At 43.5% G+C, this 16706-nt stretch overlaps 1 protein-coding gene across 2 annotated transcripts in view; it reads left to right on the top strand.

The window, feature by feature from the left end:
* Window positions 1-16706, top strand: part of ACSL1 (acyl-CoA synthetase long chain family member 1) — a 73924-nt gene that overhangs the window by 10130 nt on the left and 47088 nt on the right. For both annotated transcript variants that reach the window (XM_089903653.1, XM_089903652.1), the window contains one exon: window positions 12362-12588. In XM_089903653.1, coding sequence (XP_089759779.1) covers window positions 12394-12588 — 195 coding nt within the window. In that variant the 5' untranslated portion in view covers window positions 12362-12393. Of the gene's footprint in view, window positions 1-12361; window positions 12589-16706 lie in introns of those variants that run through there.

Genomic DNA, 16706 nt, shown 5'->3' with positions numbered 1-16706 from the left:
TCTCTGGCTCTTCCTGGGAAACGGCCCTGCCCCATCGTGACTCATATCTAGATACCACTTAACAGTAGTGAATCGCTGTTTGAAGACCAGCGGAAACATCTTGCTTCTCTTCGGAATGTTTTTTTTGAATGGAAACATTTCCTCTTAAATCCATGCCACTAAAATTTCACCCTGACAGAGAGGCTTTTAGGTGACCTGCATATCTTCACCAGGCAGGGCCTGACTATAATTATCGTTTTCCCAAGTGGATGTGCCTGACAGGTCTCTGTATCTGTGTTGAAGAGAGAAGGGAGGAGAGCTATGTGCTTGGTGGTTTTTTTCTCTCTGGGGAATGCTGGACAGGTCCTGCTTCAAGCATTCCTTGCATCCCAGATGGCCACCCACCCATCCACGCTCTGGGCCTTTCTAAGGGCTCCTCACGCCAGCCCACCATTGTGTTCCAGCCCCTGGGCAGTTTCTCTGGTTGGGAGGATTTGCTTTCCTTTCAGAGATAAAACTCACTTATAGAAGTTGGTGGCCAGCCCTGGGGTCAGGCTCTGGACTCAGCCCTTCCTCTGGCATTGGCTGTTCTATTTAAGAAAGGGGTTTGCTCTCTTGTCTTCCTCATGGGCAGCCTTGATTTGTTGTAAGCTAACCCGCAATCACATGTCTGAATGGATTTCTACAAAGGAGAAGTGAGGACCCTTGCCCTTAGATGACCTTGGGGGTGACATCATACATGAGTGAAAGAGTTTGAGAAATAGGCAGTGGGAAGATGGGAAAATGGACATCCTGAGATAGCCTCTCAGTCAGTGGCTTGCCATCCTGTCTGCTGGTTTGTTTCTTTCCCCTTCAGGTCCCCTGGAAGGTGCTGCTTCCTCCCAGCTCACTGCCTCATAGCAGCAGCGAGGGTGCCAAGGGAAGATGCTGAAGTTTGGAAATGGCCTGAATACCCGCTTTCTCTTTGGAGAATCACAGCTCTGTGTACACATCTTCCAGAGGCTTGCAGTAGAGAACTGGGCAGAATCACAGAGGGTCGTTCATGACTCAGGAAATGTTTAGGAAGCACCTGTTCTGGGCAGGGCACCATGTTAAGCACTGAGGGCATCTTGAGACGGTTGGGCCAGGGCTCTGGTCCATGAGGAGGGGTAGCCTTTCCCCAAGGGAAGCATACACTCGCCATAAGCGCAAAACAGGAGCCGCTAAGGACCACACGAGGGCTACAACTAAAGCATTCCTGGAATTCAGAGGAAGGACTCCCGGCTTCTGACTGAGTGGGTCCTGTAAGAATTTATTCGGGAAAGCAGCCTCTGGCCTATTTGGGTAGGATTTGGACATCTTTTTTTTTTTTTTTTTGGCTGCGTTGGGTCTTCGCTGCTGTGCGCAGGCCTCTCATTGCGGTGGCCTCTCCTGCTGCAGAGCACGGGCTCTAGGTGCGCGGGCCCCAGTGCTTGTGGCTCGCAGGCTCAGTAGTTCTGGCTCGCAGGCTCTAGAGCGCAGGCTCAGTAGTTGTGGTGCACGGGCCCAGCTGCTCCGTGGCATGTGAGATCTTCCCGGACCAGGGCTCAAACTCACGTCCCCTGCACTGGCAGGCAGACTCTCAGCCACTGCGCCACCAGGGAAGCCCTGGACATCTTAAAGCAGGACCAGGGAGGAGAGCTGTAGGTGAGGGGGACTGCGGAGTGGGTTTGGAGGCACAGGGACCTTCTTCTGGGCTTTCGGGGGCTTGTACGGTGCAGCAAGGGCAGGAGTGCCTAGGAGGAACGGAGGTGGCGTGCACTGTGACACCTGCCTCCGTGGCGGCCCTGAGGCTGGGTCGGCACGGGAGCCCGGAGGAGCAGGGGGAGAGGGGGGATCGCCCTTCCACTTGCGCCAGGACGAGGGCCTACAGATGCCTCACGGCTACCTCCGCACTTCATGGCTCCACCACCATTCTCCAGACTCCAAAACTCACCTTCCAATTCCTCTTTTTTCCATTTATATCCACTTAGTTACCGAATCCTGGTACGTATTTTTTTTTCAGTGATTAAATTTTTTAAAATTCTGGTAAAATATGAGTAATATAAAATTTACCATTTTAACCATCGCTAAGTGTGCAATTCCGTGGCGTTAAGTGTGCCATTCCGTGGCGTTAAGTGTGCCATTCCGTGGCGTTAGGTACATTTCCAGTGTTGAATAACCATCACCACACTCTAGTCCAGAAGCAGAAGCTGTACTGTGAAGCAGTAAACCCCCCACCCCCGTGTGTCTTCTGTCTCTGTGAATTCACCTGTTTTAGGCCCCTGGCATAAGCAGAATCGTATGGTATGCATCCTTTTGTGTCTGGCTTCTCTCACTTGGCATAACGTTTTCAAGGTTCACCCGCGTCATGGCATGTATCAGAATTTCCGTCTTTTGTAAAGGCTGAAGAATATTCCATCGTGTGCATGCACCGCATACTGTTTATCTCTTCGCCTGTGGGTGGACGTTGGGGGTCACATCCCAGCTTTTTAAAGCCCCATGTGTCCTCGCTTTTTGTCATCCTCTGCGTTGTGTCCCACCTTTGTGTAGATTTGAATCACCGTGTGCCTGGGTCCCAGCACTTGCTTCTTAAGGTCCAGTGGCCTTGCCCTCAGCCCAGCCTCTAGTCCTGTTCTTGTGTGGAGCTGGGCAGGGACTTGACCTTCCTCGCACGGTTTCCTGGTCTTTGCATTGACAGTGACAACTCTGTGCAGTGAGGACTGTTACTACACGTGCTCTTATGCGTGACTGCTCAGCACCGGCCTGACACGTGCTACGTGCTTAACTCACAGTGGCCTCACAGACATCGTAACCTCACGCTGATTTCCCCAAACATCTTCCTTCCCATCTCCCGTGCAGCTTACCCTGTCATGCGTTCCGGATTAACTTGCTCCAAATCCTTGAGCTGAGGTGGGGAGCTGCTTCTCATCCCCGGAGCCTGAAGTCACGCTCATTTTCTTAGGCCACACTCACCCCCTGCATCCACACACAGCTCCCCCGAGACGGTGTGATGGTGTCCACAGTTTCTTTTGCACCTACTGGCACCTTGTTATTCTCTATTTTATTGTTGTTATGCAGTTTACTTCCAAGCCTCATGAATGGCGTCTGCAAGTTTTCGAAGTTTGTACCCCCAAGTGGATATTAAATCATGTACATGTCCAATAGAAGGTGAGGTTTTCCCAAACCCTCTTTCAGTCCTCACGTTAAAGTCTTACCAAGCCTTTCACACTACGGAGTGCTCTCTCGGGCACTTTATTTTGAACAACATCAGTAGAGGGGGCACCCTGTCTTTTTTTTCATTTATTTATTTTATTTATTTATTTTTGTTTGCGTTGGGTCTTCGTTGCTGCACACGGGCTTTCTCTAGTTGCAGCGAGAGGGGGCTGCTGTTCGTTGTGGTGCGCGGGCTTCTCATTGTGGTGGCTTCTCTTGTTGTGGAGCGCGGGCTTCAGTAGTTGTGGCTTGCAGGCTCTAGAGTGCAGGCTCAGTAGTTGTGGCGCACGGGCATAGTTGCTCCGTGGCATATGGGATCCTCCCGGACCAGGGCTCGAACCCGTGTCCCCTGCATTGGCAGGCGGATTCTCAACCACTGTGCCACCAGGGAAGCCCAGGCACCCTGTCTTGAAGCTACACCTGCCAATCCGAATCTTGGGTTCTTGTAAAAGTCTAAGGCAAAGAAATTGTATGCTGGCTGGGTAGTTACTTCTGGGGGTTGGACTTTACAAAGGCAAGCGTTGGATATTATTATAAAAACCTTTTAAACATCAGTTTAAAAAGCAGTGAAGTATGTGGTTTAGTTATATGAATATGGACCCATAGGACAGATTTTTTTTTTTTTACTGTCCTAACATTATACAGATGTGGTCCTGTGACCTGGGAGAATTTTTGCAGTGGTAGCTACAGATGGGAGTTCAAAAAATGCTTCCACTTAACCAGCTTAAGTGGAAGAGAAAAATGTGAAGATAGGCCACAGAAAACTGTTAATCCTTAAAATGTGGCTTTGGAGATTCTGAAGACCCTGTTGGAAGAAGCATGTTCAAAGACTTTGAATAAAATATTAATGAAATGTGAATAGAAAACCAGTAAATATTTCTAAAGTAATGTATATTGTTGTGTGACTTAAATATATGTATAGCTTGGTGAATACAGAGATTGTAATAAGCAGGCATTTGACCAGTTTCATCTGATCCCTAAAAGTTGATCTGTTCCAGTTGGGCATGTTATATTTGGAATCTCTTTATTTTGAGATGTATGTGGTAGTGGTGGCCGGTGGCCAGTGTGAACGGGTGAGGCCTGGCCCTAATCTTACTGGTAGAAAGTCAGTCTAGCCCTATACTTGGCCTGTGAAAGCTTTGTGTCCCGCTCTGGGACAGCTTTAAGGAGATGGGCAGGGAGTGCTTGAGTGTAGAATTACTCGGCTTGCCTCGACTATTTCAATAGAACAGTTTTCTAAAAACAAAGCATCTCCGCTCCCTTTGTCCTTTTAAAATCTTCTTGGAAATGGAACTGGGGATCCACACACAGAATCGCTTTAATGAAAATTAGGTGGCTTTAAGGTTTACTATGCTTCCTTGGGGAGGAAAGCCCCAAGGCGGCGGATGGGGATAATACCCTGTGGAACTACTTGCTCCTTGTGCCTGGGATCCCTGAGTGACCCAAGTGGTCCTTGTCCTTCTTGTGCTCAGGATGAGGAGATGGTCCAGGGGCAGCGACTGCCGTCAGGAATTCCTCCGTGGGATGGGGTTGGAACAGCAGACCTGGGCACCTCTGGGGAGCTTCTGTAGCTCCCACTTTCTACAGGGAGCCTGACTGCTCTTTCGGTTCCAGAGGGGATGGTTCAAGCAAATCTAGCTTTAGGTACTTTGCCAGCCAGGGTTAAGGAGCAAGAATCCAGCGGGTCTGGAGAGGCCCCGTTGAAAGAACAGCACACGGTCTGGCTGCTGCTCTCTTGTTGCTCTCGAGGCCGAGCTGTGCCCAGCTAGTGCTGGACACAGAGGGCACTTTCAGGCTTCTGTAAATAGCCTGTTGTGCAGGGGAGGAGGTGGATAAAGAATGGCAGCATCTCGCCAGCTTGGCTTTTTGCTACTTGAAGGCGAGACGTCAGGACTTCTTCATTTGCTGCTGCAGGGGCAAGGGTACTGTTTATGTGGGTTTGTTTGAGGGCTGCATTCCTGGTGAAATAGTCCACCAAACCGCTATTATTCAGCTGGATGAAAGCTCGAGGAACTTTAGAAGGAGAGAAACATCCAGCTCACCCATTTGGGGGATTTATAAATGACACGAAGAAAATAAAATGCTAATGTAAGTATCCGTTTGCAGAATCGCAGGAGCTGTGCATGCGTGTGTGTGTGTGTGTGTGTGTGTGTGTGTGTGTGTCCATAGAGAATGATGCCCTTGTGAGTCACCTCTGGCCCTGATCCACTTTTTTCCTGGTGCAAACAGAATGGTAAGAGGTGACCCTTTGTGTACAGTGGGCCTTGAACCCACATGCTCCCAGGCCAAGGTAAAGGGGTGAATGCTAGCGGTTCTGTAGGACATGGAGAGTGAGATGGATTTCAGATGCCGAGCTCTCCTAATACTGTGGCGTGTGAGTGCTGGAGGGACCTGTAGAGGCCGCCTGCTCTCATGGTTCCTAACCTGGGGTGTGGGCTGCGGGGGGCTTGTGAGCCCCAGGTGCAAACAAGTACGTGCATGTTCTCAGTGGAGCGAGTCAGCGGCCCAGCACAGGGTAAGAATTGTTCCTGTAGAGGAAAAAGCATGAGTTTAGTTGGGTTGGTGTCCCGGTCTTGGGAGATACCTTCCAGAAGCCTTGTTAAGTGTCCAGCCTCTGTTTCCTCATCAGATTTTATATTTTGATGTTTAAGTGAGACACACGATGTGAAAGCCTTTCCAAAACACCACATTGATGCTAATTGTATCATTTAGCTCCTCTTCCCAAAGTTCGGGCAGATGGGTGCCAGGATTTCTGTTTTCTGACAGTCATGCAGTCCAGTTTCTATTCCCCTGCTCCTACATCTATTTCTACCCAGGTCTATTTAAAGGCGTCCTCTGCTCTGGTTCTTTGCAGTGAGCTTGTGCCAGGTTTCCCCCACCATTGGTACACTCCCCGTCATCCTGTGGTTTTAGACTCCAGCTTTATAGGAATTTCAAAAGACTCAACTGAGCGAGCTCACTTTCTGTTGGTGTGAGAGTAGCTATAGGGAAGGAGGAGCTGGCTGCCAGTAGCCTTGTGTGTGCAACAATACTGGCCGCTTAAGCCGGCTTAAAAGCCGACTGAATCATGTTCTTAGCAAACAGCACCATGATTATATGCCTGGGCTATAAAAAACTTCCTGAGATGGTGATGTGGAAATTTAAGAATTAGGAAAAAGATTCCAACTAGAGCACCGCTGGAACAAGCATAAAATCTGGGTTTTAACCGCTTGTTGGCAAGTACGTGAGTCTTGATACTTCTTAGAGACCTGCTGGGACTGTCTTAAGACGTGGTGTTTCTCTTATTCAACATAGTTTTGGAAGTTTTAGCCACAGCAATCAGAGAAGAAAAGGAAATAAAAGGAATCCAAATCGGAAAAGAAGAAGTAAAGCTGTCACTGTTTGCAGATGACATGATACTATACATAGAGAATCCTAAAGATACTACCAGAAAACTACTAGAGCTAATCAATGAATTTGGTAAAGTAGCAGGATACAAAGTTAATGCACAGAAATCTCTGGCATTCCTATATACTAATGATGAAAAATCTGAAAGTGAAATCAAGAAAACACTCCCATTTACCATTGCAACAAAAAGAATAAAATATCTAGGAATAAACCTACCTAAGGAGACGAAAGACCTGTATGCAGAAAATTATAAGACATGAAAGAAATTAAAGATGATACAAATAGATGGAGAGATATACCATGTTCTTGGATGGGAAGAATCAACATTGTGAAAATGACTCTACTACCCAAAGCAATCTACAGATTCAATGCAATCCCTATCAAACTACCACTGGCATTTTTCACAGAACTAGAACAAAACATTTCGCAATTTGTATGGAAACACAAAAGACCCCGAATAGCCAAAGCAATCTTGAGAACAAGAAAAGGAGCTGGAGGAATCAGGCTCCCTGACTTCAGACTATACTACAAAGCTACAGTAATCAAGACAGTATGGTACTGGCACAAAAACAGAAAGATAGATCAATGGAACAGGATAGAGATAAACCCACGCACATATGGACACCTTATCTTTGATAAAGGTGGCAGGAATGTACAGTGGAGAAAGGACAGCCTCTTCAATAAATGGTGCTGGGAAAACTGGACAGGTACATGTAAAAGTATGAGATTAGATCACTCCCTAACACCATACACAAAAATAAGCTCAAAATGGATTAAAGACCTAAATGTAAGGCCAGAAACTATAAAACTCTTAGAGGAAAACATAGGCAGAACACTCTATGACATAAATCACAGCAAGATCCTTTCTGACCCACCTCCTAGAGTAATGGAAATAAAAACAAAAATAAACAAATGGGACCTAATGAAACTTCAAAGCTTTTGCACAGCAAAGGAAACCATAATCAAGACCAAAAGACAACCCTCAGAATGGGAGAAAATATTTGCAAATGAAGCAAATGACAAAGGATTAATCTCCAAAATATACAAGCAGCTCATGCAGCTCAATAACAAAAAAACAAACAACCCAATCCAAAAATGGGCAGAAGACCTAAATAGACATTTCTCCAAAGAAGATATACAGAATGCCAACAAACACATGAAAGAATGCTCAACATCATTAATCATTAGAGAAATGCAAATCAAAACTACAATGAGATATCATCTCACACCAGTCAGAATGGCCGTCATCAAAAAATCTAGAAACAATAAATGCTGGAGAGGGTGTGGAGAAAAGGGAACACTCTTGCACTGCTGGTGGGAATGTGAATTGGTTCAGCCACTATGGAGAACAGTATGGAGGTTCCTTAAAAAACTACAAATAGAATTACCATATGACCCAGCAATCCCACTACTGGGCATATACCCTGAGAAAACCAAAATTCAAAAAGAGTCATGTACCAAAATGTTCATTGCAGCTCTATTTACAATAGCCCGGAGATGGAAACAACCTAAGCGCCCATCATCGGATGAATGGATAAAGAAGATGTGGCACATATATACAATGGAATATTACTCAGCCTTAAAAAGAAATGAAATTGAGCTATTTGTAATGAGATGGATAGACCTAGAGTCTGTCATACAGAGTGAAGTAAGTCAGAAAGAAAAAGACAAATACCGTATGCTAACACATATATATGGAATTTAAGGGGAAAAAAAATGTCATGAAGAACCTAGGGGTAAGATAGGAATAAAGACGCAGACCTACTGGAGAACGGACTTGAGGATATGGGGAGGGGGAGGGGTGAGCTTTGACAGGGCGAGAGAGAGTCATGGACATATACACACTAACAAACGTAGTAAGGTAGATAGCTAGGGGGAAGCAGCCGCAAGGCACAGGGATATTAGCTCGGTGCTTTGTGACAGCCTGGAGGGGTGGGATAGGGAGAGTGGGAGGGAGGGAGACGCAAGAGGGAAGACATATGGGAACATATGTACATGTATAACTGATTCACTTTGTTATAAAGCAGAAACTAACACACCATTGTAAAGCAATTATACCCCAATAAAGATGTTTAAAAAAAAAAAAAAAAAAGACGTGGTGTTTGTGTTCAGCTGGAGCATTGAAAGGCTATTTATTGTGGCTAATTTTCTTTGAATGTAGGTCTGCCTCCATTTCTAAATAGCCCAAGTGCCGTTTCCTTAAGAGCAGTTAAATAGCAGGGAAAAGATTTATAACGCTCCCCGTTCACATCGAAGGGTTCTCCCTTGCATGGATCTGCATGAGGCACTGCCTTCGTTCTTCCTTCCCTGTGTGGACTGTAGTTCTCCCATGGACAGCATTAGCCCATTTGTTCAGCAAAGTGGACTTGCAGCTCGCTACCTGGCTGCCAGCTAAAAGGCATGAATTAAACTGCGATAGCTTTTCATCATCACCCACGAAAGATAAGAATTTAGCTGGATTGAAATCCTTAGTGTTACAGATTAGTACCTAATAAAATATTCTTGCATGGGTGCTACTGAATCAGCACTTTTCTGTTTTGTTTTGTTTTGTTTAAGTTTTCTTTCCTAAACTTATTTCTAGAAATAGACTTCTTTCTTAGTATAATGCTACCGAATTAGCAATTTTCTGGGTTTTGTTTTGTTTTGTTTTTAAGTTTTCTTTCCTACACTTACTTCTAGAAGTAGACATTTCTTTCTTAGTGCAATGCTACCGAATCAGCCATTTTCTGGGTTTTGTTTTTTCTTTTTTTTAAGTTTTCTCTCCTAGACTTACTTCTAGAAATAGACATTTCTTTCTTAGTATAATGCTACCGAATCACCAATTTTCTGGGTTTTGTTTTGTTTTAAGTTTTCTTTCCTAGACTTATTTCTAGAAATAGACTTATTTCTTTCTTAGTATAATGCTACCGAATCAGCAATTTTCTGGGTTCTGTTTTGTTTTGTTTTAAGTTTTCTTTCCTAGACCTATTTCTAGAAGTAGACGTTTCTTCCTTAGTACAACGCCGTCTACTTGTAGCTTGCCTAGATGCTGAATATAATAGAATATAAAAAATTAATCACTTGTTTATGACTGTGTTTGTTTATGGGGGGATGATTTAATATTCTCACACAGGGATGTGAGTCTGTTGAACAACTCCTGTAAATTCGCATGATCTAGGTTTCATGGAAATGACTTCAGGGACTTTGGGGAGAGAGGAGGGAAGGGCAGGCTTGTGTGTAATAAATAGGGTGGGTACCTCCCCTCCAGACTCGAAGTGCTGTGAGGTGATGCAGACAGCCATAATGATTGGGGGAAAGGCAGGTGTGCACATTGTATGCATAAGGTTTCTGCGCATCCGTGGGGTTGCAATACTGTTTATGAAATCTGACCACTCGGGGCCAGTAAGACCTGGACTTGATTTGTCTGCTTATCCTCGAGGTCTCGGTGTAAACATCCCCTCCTCAGAGGGGTCTTCCCTGATCACTGGATCTTAACGGTGCTAACACTTACTCCACCTTGCAGACAGATACTGCTTGTTTATCTCCCCCACTAGCTGGTTAGCCCGTTGAGAGCCCAGCTCTCACTTTCTTCCCAGCTCCTAGCCCACACAAGATGCCCAGATTTGTTGGATGGCTGGGGTAGTTCAGTACGAGTTATGAATTCATCTAGAAGAAACCTGCTGTCAGTGTACCGATAATCAGTTACTCTCTTGATCTGTCTTATGTCCGTTTGACATGACCACCCAACATCTGATCGTTCATTTCAGTGGTTTTAAAAAAAATATGCCCATTGTCTCTCCTTCTTGGGATGCTGAGCAGAAAGAAAACAGTGTCTGTCTTTGGAACTGGCACCGGCATTGACACTCACTGGTCCTGTCCCTGCCCAGTGGGGTGACTGCGCCCAGCTTCTCATTGGTCTATCCTCCACTGCCTGTTCTCTTGGGGAGTCAAGTACGGATTTTGTCTGCTAGTTACCTTTAGCCCAGTGGGCAGCAGCACAGGACTGCGCATGTGACGGATGCCCTGAGAGACCTTGGCAGGCTGGCTAAGCACCGGGTGAGCACGTCCACCCCCTACTCCGCCCCTACCCCGCGGCCTAGTCTGTTTCTGCAGTGGTGTGTCACCGAGCAGCCAGCTGTTGGTGGCACAGATGGTGAGTGGTTTTATAAGTGCTGGTGCTTTCTCTGCACAGTTATGACCTGCAGAAATGCACTTACCTGCTCCTTCTCTGTTGTCATGTTAAAGCTCAAAATTGTCTGTGTGTCTGTGTGTGTGTATGTATGCCTACACAGGGCTGTTGTAGCACAAGATTGCATTACATTGCCTCCTAGAGAACTGACGGCCAGTGAAAGCCCCTGATATTCTGCAGCTCTGTAAAAAGATATATACGGTGATGTAGATTTAAATTTGAAGAGGATTTCTATATTTGGAAAAAAAAAAAAAACGATTTTCAGTCTTGGGACCTAGCTATTTAAAAAACATAAAATAAGGAGCTCAAAAATACCGCCTGAATCAATGATAAAGGCTAACACGTCGCATTGCCAGGCAGTTTTTGAGAAAAGTCTTTCAGATCGTTTCCTAGGATTTCCTTCCCTGTACTGCCAAACATACTTTAGAGCAGTTATTCATCAATAATTTTCTAATTAGAATTATTCTTATTTGTTCTCTGTACTGCACATTAATTTTTACATTGATATATATATATAAATTGTTTATAATATTCAATTTGAGGCTTTAATATATATATGGGGCTGTTCATCTGATTTTCTTCTGTGTGTTTTGGCTTCTTAATTTTGTATGTAAACTCCTCGTAGTTGTGTCATCTTTTGTTACCTCTGTCTCTTACTGTTCTCCATGCAGGACTAATCACAGAATGTCAGTAGAGGAAATAATAATAATGCCCAGCGTGGACTGAACACATTGTGGTGCCTCACACCATTCTAAGCTCTTTATGTGAACCATTTAGTCCTTATAAAAGCCCTGTGAGATAGGTGCTGTTTTTATGGTTGAGGAAACTGAGGCACAGAAAGGGCAAGTGATTTGTCCCCAGTCATACAGCTGATGAGCTGGGGGGGTGGGATTTGGCTGTAGAATCTAGGATCATAAATACTATTTTGTACTTTCTCTCAAATACTATGCTATAATCTCTCTAGATATTTGCTAGATAAATATCTCTAGATATTTATGCACACCCTTTTATTATTTATTTTAGCTATAATAGCTTGAGGAATATAAGTGACACTGTTTTGTTAGAATAGCCAATGCCAGATTCCCCTGCGCTTATACGGCTGCTTTTGTGGGGAAGGTGAGGGGCCCACTCAGAACCCTGCTTGGTCTCTTTCACCAGCTGGGGAGCTTGTGCTGAGCTTTGTCAGAAGAAATGGAAACTGATGGCCTTTGGGTGGTTCGGGCTACTTTCTGCTCTCTGTTCTTCTCCCCATCAGCTGTGATAATGAGAGTTGAGTGTGTTTGATTAGGTGGAAGAGAACGAGAGAGAGAATATAAGGCAAGAAAATAGTAACTTATGCCCCTTGTTGTGAACATTTTATGGCAGGAATTCTGAGTGACTAAATCTTTTTAATATGGTCAACGAAAACTTTACACAAGATGATAGAAGTAAAACGAATTCCTAAAATGTTTTTAGAAAAATGAGATTTGACAGCCAGGAAAAGACCTGGACCAGCAGCCTGTGGCTTTAATGCCCCCGATTGGTCAGCCAGCGTCGAGCTGATGATCGGCCGCGGGGAGTCTGGAGCAGCATCACGCCACCCTGGAATGAACGTGACGTTTTTCTCTCCGGCAGATATCGGTGTAGGGTGCTACCAACCCAGGACGATGCAAGCCCACGAGCTGTCCCAGTTCTTTCGGATGCCAGAGATGGTTGACTTCCGGCAGTACGTGCGCACCCTTCCAACCAACACACTCATGGGCTTCGGTGCGTTCGCGGCGCTCACCACCTTCTGGTATGCCACGCGGCCACGGGCCCTGAAGCCACCGTGCGACCTGGCCATGCAGTCGGTGCAGGTGGCGGTAAGTGGAGCCTGGCCGCCCCCGGGCCTCTGCCTCTCTCTCCACAGGTTCCAGGCCCCATCGAAGGCGGCGTCGGGCAAGATCCTAATCACAAGGAGATATTGGTGGGGCACTTTGTAAACTGAAATGTGCTCCCCAAACAGAATTTCAGCAGTGATGAGAAGAGGAGGGCAAAAAAATAGGGCAGAGGGACACAGGCAGTGATGCTGCTTGGGTGTCTGGCCACATCACATGGAGCATAGGCTCGTCCCGTAATCTCATGGGGCTTCTGCCCTGCGCTGGGCTCTGAGCTGTGCCCGGAGGATCCTGAGAGGGGAAAGGACAGGCACAGGGTCCCTGCCCTCAGCGGAGAAGAGGGTTGTCAATTGTTAGAGAAAGAAGGATTTCACCTGTGGTTGTCTGATACCTGGAACACATTGCACAGGGGTTAAAAAGGACTCAGGGATTTCTTTTTTTTTTTTTTGGCTGCATACTCATTAATTGCTTCTTTATATCAAATTTTTTTTTAGTTGAGGTTTTAGAACAGTTTTAGATTTACAGAAAAATTACAGAATTTCCATAAATCCCACATCTATTTCTGCTATTATTAACATCTAACATTAGTATGGTACATCTGTTTTTTGGTTTTGTTAAGCTTTTTTTTTAATTCTTGAATTTTATTTTAATTTTTAATCCAGCAGCTTCTTATTAGTTATCTATTTTATACATATTAGTGTATACATGTCAATCCCAATCTCCCAATTCATCCCACCACCACCACCCCACCCCCGCCGCTTTCCCTCCTTGGTATCCATACGTTTGTTCTCTACATTTGTGTCTCTGTTTCTGCCTTGCAAACAGGTCCATCTGTACTATCTTTCTAGATTCCACATATATGCATTAATATATGATACTTGTTTTTCTCTTTCTGACTTACTTCACTCTATATGACAGTCTCTAGATCCATCCACGTCTCTACAAGTGACCCAATTTCATTCCTTTTTATAGCTGAGTAATATTCCATTGTATATATGTACCACATCTTCTTTATCCATTCGTCTGTCGATGGGCATTTAGGTTGCTTCCATGACCTGGCTATTGTAAATAGTGCTGCAGTGAACATTAGGGTGCATGTGTCTTTTTGAATTATGGTTTCCTCTGGGTATATGCCCAGTAGTGGGATTGCTGGGTCATATGGTAATTCTATTTTTAGTTTTATAAGGAACCTCCAGTGGCTGTATCAATTTACATTCCCACCAACAGTGCAAGAGGGTTCCCTTTTCTCCACACCCTCTCCAGCATTTGTTGTTTGTAGATTTTCTGATGATGCCCATTCTAACCAGCATGAGGTGATACCTCATTGTAGTTTTGATTTGCATTTCTCTAATAATTAGTGATGTTGAGCAACTTTTCATGTGCCTCTTGGCTATCTGCATGTCTTCTTTGGAGAAATGCCTATTTAGGTGTTCTGCCCATTTTTGGATTGGGTTGTTTGTTTTTTTGATATTGAGCTGAATGAGCTGCTTGTATATTTTGGAGATAAATCCGTCATCCGTTGATTCATTTGCAAATATTTCTCCCATTCTGAGGGTTGTCTTTTCGACTTGTTTATGGTTTCCTTTGCTGTGCAAAAGCTTTTAAATTTCATTAGGTCCTATTTGTTTATATTTGTTTTTACTTCCATTACTCTAGGAGGTGGATCAAAAAAGATCTTGCTGTGATTTATGTCAAAGAGTATTCTTCCTGTTTACATCTAAGAGTTTTATACTGTCCGGTCTTACATTTAGGTCTTGAATCCATTTTGAGTTTATTTTTGTGTATGGTGTTAGGGATTGTTCTAATTTCATTCTTTTACATGTAGCTGTCCAGTTTTCCTGGCACCACTTATTGAAGAGACTGTCTTTTCTTCATTGTATATCCTTGGCTCCTTTGTCATAGATTAGCTGACCATAGGTGCTTGGGTTTATCTCTGGGTTTTCTATCCTGCTCCATTGATCTGTATTTCTCTTTTTGTGCCATTACCATATTGTCTTGATTACTGTAGCTTTGTAGTGTAGTCTGAAGTCAGGGAGTCTGATTCCTCTAGCTCTGTTTTTTTCCCTCAAGATTGCTTTGGCTATTCAGGGTCTTTTTGCCTCCTTACAAGTTTTAAGATTTTTTGTTCTAGTTCTGTAAAAAGTGCCATTGTTAATTTGATAGGGACTGCATTGAATCTGTAGATTGCTTTGGGTAGTATAGTCATTTTCACAATATTGATTCTTCCAGTCCAAGAACATGGTATATCTCTCCATCTGTTTGAGTCATCTTTAATTTTTTTCATCAGTGTCTTATAGATTTCTGAGTACAAGGCTTTTACCTCCTTAGGTAAACCTTAGTTAGATTTATTCCTAGGTATTTTATTCTTTTTGTTGCAGTGGTGAATGGGATTGTTTCCTTAATTTCTCTTTCTGATCTTTTGTTGTTAGTGTATAGGAATGCAAGAGGTTTCTGTGCATTAATTTTGTATCCTGCAACTTTACCAAATTCATTGATTAGCTCTAGTAGTTTTCTGGTGGCATCTTTAGGATTCTCTATGTATAGTATCATGTCATCTGCAAACAGTGACAGTTTTACTTCTTCTTTTCCAATTTGTACTCCTTTTATTTCTTTTTCTTCTCTGATTGCTGTGGCTAGGACTTACAAAACTGTATTGAATAATAGTTGTGAGAGTGGACATCCTTGTCTTGTTCCTGATCTCAGAGGAAATGCTTTCAGGTTTTCACCATTGAGAATGATGTTTGCTGTGGGTTTGTCATATATGGCCTTTATTATGTTGAGGTAGTTTCCCTCTATGCCCACTTTCTGGAGAGTTTTTATCATAAATGGGTGTTGAGTTTTGTCAGAAGCCTTTTCTGCATCTATTGAGATGATCATATGGTTTTAATTCTTCAATTTGTTAATATCACATTGATTGATTTGCATATATTGAAGAATCCTTGCATCCCTGGGATAAATCTCACTTGATCATGGTGTATGATCTTTTTAACGTGTTGTTGGATTCTGTTTGCTAGTATTTTGTTGCAGGTTTTTGCATCTATATTCATTAGTGATATTGGTCTGTAATTTTCTTATTTTGTAGTACCTTTCTCTGATTTTGGTGTCAGGGTGATGGTGGCCTCATAGAATGAGTTTGGGAGTGTTCCTTCCTCTGCAATTTTTTGGAAAAGTTTGAGAAGGATAGGTGTTAACTCTTCTTTAAATGTTTGATAGAATTCACCTGTGAGGCCATCTGGTCCTGGGCTTTTGTTTGTTGGACAATTTTTAATCACGGTTTCAATTTCATTACTTGTGATTTGGTCTGTTTTTATTTTCTATTTCTTCCTGGTTCAGTCTGGGAAGGTTGTGCTTTTCTAAGAATTTGTCCATTTCTTCCAGGTTGTCCATTTTATTGGCATAGAGTTGCTTGTAGTAGTCTCTTAGGATGCTTTGTAATTTCTGCAGTGTCTGTTGCAACTTCTCCTTTTTCATTTCTAATTTTATTAATTTGAGTCCTCTCCCTCTTTTTCTTGATGAGTCTGGCTAATGGTTTATCAACTTTGTTTATCTTCTCAAAGAACCAGCTTTTAGTTTTATTGATCTTTGCTATTGTTTTCTTTGTTTCTATTTCATTTATTTCTGCTCTGATCTTTATGATTTCTTTCCATCTACTAACTTTGGGTTTTGCTTGTTCTTCTTTCTCTGGTTCCTTTAGGTGTAAGGTTAGATAGTTTTTTGAGGTTTTTCTTGTTTCTTGAGGTAGGATTGTATTGCTATAAACTTTGCTCTTAGAACTGCTTTTGCTGCATCCCATAGGTTTTGGATGGTCGTGTTTTCATTGTCTCTAGGTAGTTTTTGACTTCCTCTTTGATTTCTTCAGTGATCTCTTGGTTATTTAGTAATGTATTGTTTAGCCTCCATGTGTTCGTGCTTTTTACATTTTTCTCCCTGTAATTTACTTCTAATCTCAGTGTTGTGGTCGGAAAAAATGCTTGATACGATTTCAGTTTTCTTAAATTTACCGAGGCTTGACTTGTGACCCAAGATGTGATCTATCCTGGAGAGTGTTCTGTGTACACTTGGGAAGAAAGTGTAATCTGCTGTTTTCAGGTGGAATGTTGCAT

Source organism: Delphinapterus leucas, chromosome 21 (assembly GCF_059928025.1).
Source record: "Delphinapterus leucas isolate spDelLeu-1000000601 "Yukka" chromosome 21, BTC_Dleu_Yukka2, whole genome shotgun sequence".
NCBI classification, from domain to species: domain Eukaryota; kingdom Metazoa; phylum Chordata; class Mammalia; order Artiodactyla; family Monodontidae; genus Delphinapterus; species Delphinapterus leucas.
The sequence above is the reverse complement of the archived record's forward strand: the minus strand, read 5'-3'. Positions and strand labels throughout refer to the sequence as shown.